Consider the following 8,552-nt stretch of genomic DNA (forward strand, 5'->3'; position numbering starts at 1 on the left):
ATAATATATAACAAAAATATAAATCTATAACATTATATAAAGGGGATAAAAAAAGCTTTGGTTTCCATTTTTCTTTAGTCTCTTTTACCCTTTAATAGATAACAAATCACCTCTTAAATTTGTAACTACTTTATTCAAAATTTATAAACCGTCAAACCGCCACTTCACTTCTTATTATAATTTTTATTCTATTCATTTCTCCCGTATCTCTCACTTTCCATCTCTATCACACCCTATTCTTTTTATCTCTGGTAAAATCTTCGTCTCTCATTTTCACTTTTTTCTATTACGTATTTTTGTTTTATTGACTTCGCCATATTTTCCACATCTTGTGACACCCTTACTACCCCAACACATATATAAAAAAATTTATAATACATTTAAGAAGGTTAAATTTTCTATGTTGGTAAAAGGGTTCACATAAAAATTCGACAATCACATTAATAGAGATATAAAACATAAAACACAAAAGTTTTACAAATTGTTTTCAAAACAATATTACAGTGCCAAATACACCTAAATATTTCATCCTAGAAATCCTCTGCCCCGATGTCACATTATCAGAGCATTCCCAGAATTTTAACTGTTGGCATCCTAGAAGCCACTCGTAGCTGGATCTTCTTCTCCTAAAATATCCACAGTTTATACGGTGAGAAAAGAAAATATCTATATGCAAAGTACATACAAACACATCACAATATAATCTCATAATAACTCATTATTTAATAAAATATTCATAAGCATTTATTTATATATATATATATATATATATGTGTGTATCATAATTTATCAACCATTCATCATATTCACATCTCAATTCACAATTACATCAATCCATCACAATCCACTTGAACATTACAATTCATTCATAATCCACACAAATTTCACTATGTCAAGGTCACGCTACCCTTTTTTTCAACCTAGGGCCGTGCTCACCCCTGACATAACACTGTGCCAAGGTCACGCTACCCTTTTTAGTAGCCTAGGGCCGTGCTCACCCCTGACATAACACTGTGCCAAGGTCACGCTACCCATCAGCTTAGGGTCGTGCTCACCCCTGGTCATCAGTACCATAATCACATCTCATTCACATCTCAATCACATTCCCCACTTCTCATTTCATAACTCAAATTCACATCACGTACATAATTCCACATCACATACACATCACATACACAACAGATAAGCCCAACAAAATGAGGGTTTACACACCCCTCAAGCAATTCACATCAAGATCATCCATTCTTAACGAGTAATATAGCAATAATATTCATAAATTATAATAATCAATAAGATAATCAATTTAATATAACAGTGAAACTCATAATTATTCCAAATTCTAGTTCACAACATTTATGATTTCTTCTTTCTTCCCAGATCATTATTCCTACAATTTGGCATATCTATAGACCTCAACACATAATTTCAATAGAACTAATGATTCTTCAAATAAAATAATTATAAAATCATAATCCTAAGAAAATCTTCCTCTACCCAATTCCCTCATGTACTCTACATATAAATAATCCCCTTTTCCCCCGTACCTGGATGAATAGTAACTTGAGCAGAACCTCCTCTTCTTTTTCCTTAAACGGTAGTCAAAATTCGGGCAGAACTTTCTCTTCTCTCTCCTTAAATCGGGACCGGAACTAGGGTAGAACCTCCACCCCTAAGCTCCTTCCATCAACAGCAGGAAGTAGAGAGAGAAAGAAAAGAGAGAAGGGAGAGAAGATGAGAGGTGTGAGGATTTGAGAGGGAGGAGGGGCCTTTTTTATAGGCATTTTCGCGGACCTATCCGGAACGGCCGTTCCGAAAAGTGGAACGCCCGTTCTGGACCCTTCAAATCTACGCAAAATTTTCAACTGGAACGGCCTGTTCTGAAATCAGAACGGCCCGTTCCAAAACCCAGCAGAACGCCCCGTTCTTCTTCTGGAACGGCCCGTTCTGCAAGGAGAACGCCCCGTTCTCCTTCTGGAACGGCCCGTTCTGCAAGGAGAACGCCCCGTTCTCCTTCTGGAACGGCCCGTTCTGCAAGGAGAACGCCCCGTTCTCCTTTGGAGAACGGCCCGTTCTGGGCCCGTTCTGGACATCCCAAAAATACACAATTTTATCATTTGGAACGGCCCGTTCCACATTTGGAACGGCCCGTTCCAGAAACCAAAAATACCCCAAAAACTTCAACAAAATTACGAGAATGCCATTAAAAATTACGAAAATGCCATTAATACAAAAATACTCTTTATAATAAAAATTGGGGTGTTACACATCTCGCATTTTCCATCTCTCTCACACCCTATTCTTTTTTATCCTTGATACAATCTTTGCCTCTCTTTTTCATGTTTTTCTACTAGGTGTGTTTGTTTTATTGACTTTGTAAAAAACAAAAACACCTAGTAGAAAAACATGAAAAAGAGAGGCAAAGACTGTATCAAGGATAAAAAAGAATAGGGTGTGAGAGAGATGGAAAATGCGAGATGTGGAAAATATGGCGAAGTCAATAAAACAAAAATACGTAATAGAAAAAAGTGAAAATGAGAGACGAAGATTTTACCAGAGATAAAAAGAATAGGGTGTGATAGAGATGAAAAGTGAGAGATACGAGAGAAATGAATAGAATAAAAATTATAATAAGAAGTGAAGTGGCAGTTTGACGGTTTATAAATTTTGAATAAAGTAGTTACAAATTTAAGAGGTGATTTGTTATCTATTAAAGGGTAAAAGAGACTAAAGAAAAATGGAAACCAAAGCTTTTTTTATCCCCTTTATATAATGTTATAGATATACCCTTCTATTATTAAAATAAAATTTAAAAATAATAATTATTTTAGTAACTACTATTTTTTATTATTTCATTTTATTTTTTAAATAATATATAAAAACATGAAATACATCGTAATAATATATATATATATATGAAATAAAAAGTATAAACTTAATAAACGAGGATTATTACGTAATGTGGCGTATAAAAAATAAGTTGTATCTGTAGTCTCTTCATTACGTAAATTTTGTTATATTATGATAAAAACCAGTTTCTTATCATAACTTGCGCCTGTAGCTCAGTGGATAGAGCGTCTGTTTCCTAAGCAGAAAGTCGTAGGTTCGACCCCTACCTGGCGCGTATAGTAATTTTTTATTTTTATCCAACTTGATTATATTCAATATAAATAAATTGATACTTATAATTATATATTTCCAATGTACTCATTCTTTTAAAATATTCTGATCACTTTTAATAGTTTTGTAAAGTTTGAAACAAAAGTTAATAAGTGTGTTGTCTTATTTTCTGTTTTAACCAGTTGGCCAATTCTAAAACGTTATTTAAAGGATTTTTTTTTTTCTTCTTCTTTTTTCCGGAAGGACAAATTTTACAGCACACAATCTACTCTCTGTTGCCTTTGATATATACTTGAGTATCTTTTCAGTAGTGATAATATTTTGCAAAATTTACACACGTTTTAGCAATGTTATTTGGTACTCATGTGCATTATATTTGAAGGGAGACTAAAATTTGGTGGCTATGTTAGAAGCTTAAGAATATTTAAGTGATAATATAAAACAGTTTTTTCTTCCCACGAATGTTGCAATTTGTAATGCTCATGATTTACGACGTTTGCCATTCAATATTGAGTTTTGTTAATATGCTTAAAGAATTTATTTATCTATTAATTATGTTGAACTTTGTTAGTTCTCTTCGAGTTCTTTAAATCTTTTGTACTCTTAAGTTAAAAACTATATTTGATTAGATATGTATTAATATTTGCACGTGAAATTAAAAAAAAAATGAAGAATATAGGAGAAAAGGAAAAGGCACCAAATTCAATTTAAGTGCACACTCAAAATTATACAGGAAGACAGACCAATATGAAAAATATAGTAAAATTATCTCAAACTTAGCATCATCTCTTTGCACCTAACACATTGAGAATGCTAAGAATGTTACACGCAAGTGCCATAACAACTTCCAGCACTTGAACCAGTACAACCTTGGGGAACAGAAATATTTACTTGCTGGGCCACTTTGCCTGCACAAAAAACAATTCAAGATTTCAGACCAAGTTACATTTGAACCTAACATTATTGTTGCAAGTTGGAGGAACATTAAGGTGGAGATTCAAACCTCCAATTAATGCAGACCCTTAAGTTGAAGTGAAGAAACTAGAAAGTTCCCCTTTTGATAGCATCTTCGTTAGCATTACCAAGAGCAGCCTCGTTCAAGTACTTGTCAGCCAACTGGACTCTCTTCACATTCTCCTGTTCCTGGACAAGCATGTAGCCATACTGCAAGAGCGTCTCCAGATTCATCTTGGGCTGCTCAAAGGTTGGAGGCCCTTCTTTTGAGTTCACAAGCTTCTTCCCAACACCGTCAACACCAACCCCAGAAATCCACTTCCTCACTTCATCATCGTACACTCTGGCCCTCAGTGCACCAAAGAAATCTGCAGTACAACATAAGATGGAATATCATTAGCATATACTATTTGTACACCCCTTAGTTAACATACATCACATTCTACACCTTTTGATTTGACATCTTAGTGTAAAATTTATCAAAAAAATTGGATATATCTGCAGGTAGTCTGATAGTGTTTTAGAATTTGAATTTGAATCCCTTAAGTAACAAACATCAAATTGTGCACCCCGTATTAGTCATATTAAGTGTGAAGTTTACTATACTGAATATCTTTGAGGTAGTTTAATATCATCTTAGAATTTGAATTTAACTTAATCTTAACAATTAGTTTGTGAAGTGAGACTTGATCTCTTTAGACGATATTAGTTAGATATCCTAAAAGTGAAATTTACTGAACTGATGCATATCTCTAGATAGTTTGATACTATCTTAGAATTTGAATTTGAGTGTAACTCAAACTCAAGAACTAGTTTGTGAGATAAGACTCATATGCTACTTCTATACATTATTCGGCCATAAACATATGTGAATATGAGATCTCCAACAATTATGTTTTAATTTTAAAACTTATCAAACACAGAATATATATGTTATGTTTCATCTCATCTTAACATGTCTATGACCAAAGTGTTTGGTTCTTACCAATGGATTGGCCAGGGAAGGTGTCAACAAGCTTGACAACGTCCTGTTCCGCGACACCATCAGTGCGGAAAATTCCGGTGCAAACACCAATACGGTCTTCCCTTGTTGGTGCCCAGTAGAACTTCTCCATACGTCCATCACGGATGAGAGGAGCATACAATGTTGAGAAATCGTTACCGGTGACAACGATGGGCACACGGGGGTTATCTTCCTTGTTGTACATACCAGGAAGCTGCACATTTGTGGGGTTGTCAGCAATGTTCATGAGGGTGGCATTCACCATCTGGTTGTTCACAGTGTATTGGGTGGTTCCACCAAGACGACCAGCTCCTGCATCAAGATCGTTGATGAAGAGGGCGCACATCTTTCCCTTCTTGATCATGTCTGCAGCTTCACGGTATCTCTGTCTGATCAATTTTGCTGGCTCTCCTGCGTTTCCACTTTCCAACTCTCCAGCACTCATCATGATGGGGCTGTAATGGTTTCACAACATCGTTACTCATAGGTTTATATGATAGCTAGTTGTATAACAGGTTAATAAAAATCTTATCTAAATGCATTTTCAGTAGGGAAAAATAGAAGAAAAAAAAAGAATGAAAAAAGTTTTTCCATAAACTAAAATTAGCTTATGTATAAACTAATTTGTAGCAACTAGGAATTCTCTTCTATTAATTTCTCAAAAATCTTATTTTTAATTTATGTGGAAGATAGTTTTAATTTTTAAAGAAATTTATTTTATTTTATTTTTCTACTTTTCTTTCTTACAAGTGTCTATGGAGAAACTTATCTAAATACACCTTATGTGTATAAAATCCAATTGAAACACATCAAATGTTAAGAGTGTTGTATTTTTGAGTTGAGTTGTGAGGTTTAACACAATTCAAATCTTTGATGAAGCATGCATGAGTATAGCAAGACAAAAGTACTTTTTACTGAGTGATAGTTTGTAAAATTGATTTTGAAACTGAAGTGATTTATATTTGAATGTTTTTTTTAAAGCAAGTTATTACTATAATCTAATATAAAATTTTGAATCCAACACAAAAGCTAACTAAAGTTACTTCATGTGAAAATCAATTTTAGATCCGGAATCAATTCCTCTGCCTAAAACCAAACATGTAAATTTGTATATTTTGACATAGTTTTGGATGATCTAATGTGAATCCAAAATGCAAGTAATGGAAGAGCTAGTTCAGCAAAAACTCACTTAATTCCCATCTTGGCAAAGACAAGCTCACATTGGAAAGATTTTCCTTGTCCCTTGCCTCCCCAGATACCAAGAATGAGAGGAATCTGTAAAAATATTGAAAACAAAAATGAACGTGTCTCCCAATATCGCAAAACTCAAAGTTTAGTTTATGCAGAGAACATATTTCTAGTAACATGCCTTGATGTTGGGAAGGCTCATGAAGTTCTTGGTGATGTGAACAACAAGCTTGTCCATAAAAGCTGGAGCAATGTAAAATCCATCGATGCTGTTGTCCAAGTTGTACCTAAATTAAACACAATCACGATTGTTGAGGTCAAAATAGATGCAAACACTAAATAAAAGATAAACCTTGCATGGATGATGCATACCATAAGTCTATGACTATTATTGGTTTTATACTTCAATCAGAATTAGATTTTTACCACAATAATATACGTAATAAAGGATTTGTTAAATATTATCATATATTACTGAGGTAAAATTCTAATTCTGATTTGAAAACAATGCGATGACTTATTCTAAGTTTTGTCCTTAAATAAATGGTTTAGATTTGTGAGCATGTATGAGTAGTGTACTCACTGGCGAAGTCCAGTGCTAAGGTACTCGTAGGAGCTCATGACTGCATAGTGAGTTCCAGCTTCCATTGGAGCTTGGAAAAGGGAATCAACCATACCCTTCCCCCTTGTGATGTCTTGCTGGTCATCTGAAATATCGTAGGCCAGACCCCTCCACCTGTCCTTATCGGTCTGCTGGGTCTCCTCAATCTCTTTCTCTGCAGCAACAATTTTGAAGTTTCCAGAGGAAACCTTGGTGTTGGGGACCCTTGAGGCAATAACCTTCTTCAAGCTGCTTCCAAAGAAGGCTGAACTGGGAGCTGAGGCACCAGCTCCAGCTCCATTCAGGTTCAACTGCAACATCGCAGTAGCAACTCTTTCAAACTCTTCATACTAAAATAAATTCTATACTCAATACAATATTTGTTCTCTATTATATATCTTTGTTAATTTTCAGGATTTCAATGTGTGATGATATCATGCACCATGATGACTGGTATATAAACAAGCATCTCAAGCCACTTGATATCAGCCTCATCACCAATCATTTAAACTTAGCATGCAACAGTTTACAGAACCACTATATGACACGTAAAATGACGATTAAAGATAGTTTATCTATCAAATGTATATGGTCACATTTATTTAATTTTTTTAAGTCTACGAAAAGAAATTAATAATATTTGATCACATGTACTAATTTGACACCATATGATTTAAGACTGTTTAATAAATTTTCGCTGCCAAAGTATATAAACATGTGAAAAATACTCATTTGAGCCTACCCGTTTTCACATTTTCTTGACACTTTTCTTAGTTACACTTCTTTTTATATTTGAATTTTACCCATTCATCATTTAATCATTACCATTTTTAAGGTAAAAGTGTTTTAATCAATGATGATTAAGTGGAAAAAAAGTGTAAAGGGAATTGAGAAAAAAAAATCATGATCCTAATCATATGACGTGTGAAGAGAAAAGTAGGGGAGTAAAACTGTTGCAATGAAAAGGAATGTGAAATTAACAAGATTAGATAAACATGCATATATATGAAACAAGAGCACTAGTAATTAAAAGTGGGAAAGGCATCATACAAGGGTTCTGTTGACAGCTCCGACAGTGGAGACGGAGGCAGCCATGGAAGTGGTGTGGTTGGAGTTGTTGATAAGAGGAAGAAGGTAATTGAATTGCAAATTCAGTGCTAGGTAGCCTGTGACCAGAGGGTGTAACTTATAGTAGCTGCATGGTTGAGTGAACACAAAGGGATTAGTCATTCAAGCCCTGACATCCACACAAAGAAGATTGCCCTGCTGCCACGTGGCAACCATTGAGTGCCTGCAAGGTTTTTTGTCACTCTTGTGCCTACACTTTGCGGTTGGTATTCAAGCTTTTACTATCTCCACCAGTATTAAGGAGGTGTTATTGCCACACAAGTCTTGGAGGACTTGTCTCTTGTATTCAAATTCAAGCATTCATGGGTTATTGTCATTTCAGTGCTAGCTCTTCAATGTTGATAAGTGATAACCAATAATAATATTACTATTTTTAACGAACAACTACATTAATATTTGAGGTCGTGATTTGCTTGCGCATAGATGGTACTACTGACCCCACACTAGCCAACAGATCAAATTTCCAGTTTTCACGAAATTATAAGTGTTAATTAGAGTATTTTCAGGTGGAGAAAAATTGAACATGAATTATTGTTGAGTCTAAGATAATTTGATGAAGGG

General features: G+C 34.6%; 1 protein-coding gene and 1 non-coding gene across 2 annotated transcripts; one reads left to right on the plus strand and one right to left on the minus strand.

The window, feature by feature from the left end:
- Positions 1-3,048: 3,048 nt before the first annotated feature.
- On the plus strand, positions 3,049-3,121 carry TRNAR-CCU (transfer RNA arginine (anticodon CCU)). The gene has a single exon. It is a non-coding gene; the product is annotated as a tRNA-Arg (tRNA).
- A 672-nt stretch (positions 3,122-3,793) lies between these two features.
- LOC109792417 (ribulose bisphosphate carboxylase/oxygenase activase, chloroplastic) lies at positions 3,794-8,108 on the minus strand. The gene is made up of 7 exons (XM_020351830.1): positions 7,914-8,108; positions 6,846-7,174; positions 6,444-6,549; positions 6,264-6,349; positions 5,057-5,529; positions 4,121-4,439; positions 3,794-4,025 (listed from the first exon to the last, which is right to left on the minus strand). Exons 1-6 carry the CDS (start codon positions 8,091-8,093, stop codon positions 4,159-4,161), a joined length of 1,455 nt encoding a protein of 484 aa, XP_020207419.1. The 5' UTR covers positions 8,094-8,108; the 3' UTR covers positions 3,794-4,025; positions 4,121-4,158.
- Positions 8,109-8,552: the final 444 nt, after the last annotated feature.

The sequence above is a fragment of the Cajanus cajan genome, chromosome 3, assembly GCF_000230855.2.
Source record: "Cajanus cajan strain Asha chromosome 3, NIPB_CcT2T_4, whole genome shotgun sequence".
NCBI lineage: Eukaryota > Viridiplantae > Streptophyta > Magnoliopsida > Fabales > Fabaceae > Cajanus > Cajanus cajan.

Coding starts and splice junctions, on each gene's coding strand:
- LOC109792417 (XM_020351830.1), bottom strand. CDS start 8,093: ATGACTAATCCCTTTGTGTTCACTCAACCATGCAGCTACTATAAGTTA. Junction 7,175..7,913: donor GAGCTGTCAACAGAACCCTT/GTATGATGCCTT, acceptor GCGATGTTGCAG/TTGAACCTGAATGGAGCTGG. Junction 5,530..6,263: donor TTTGCCAAGATGGGAATTAA/GTGAGTTTTTGC, acceptor AAACCATTACAG/CCCCATCATGATGAGTGCTG.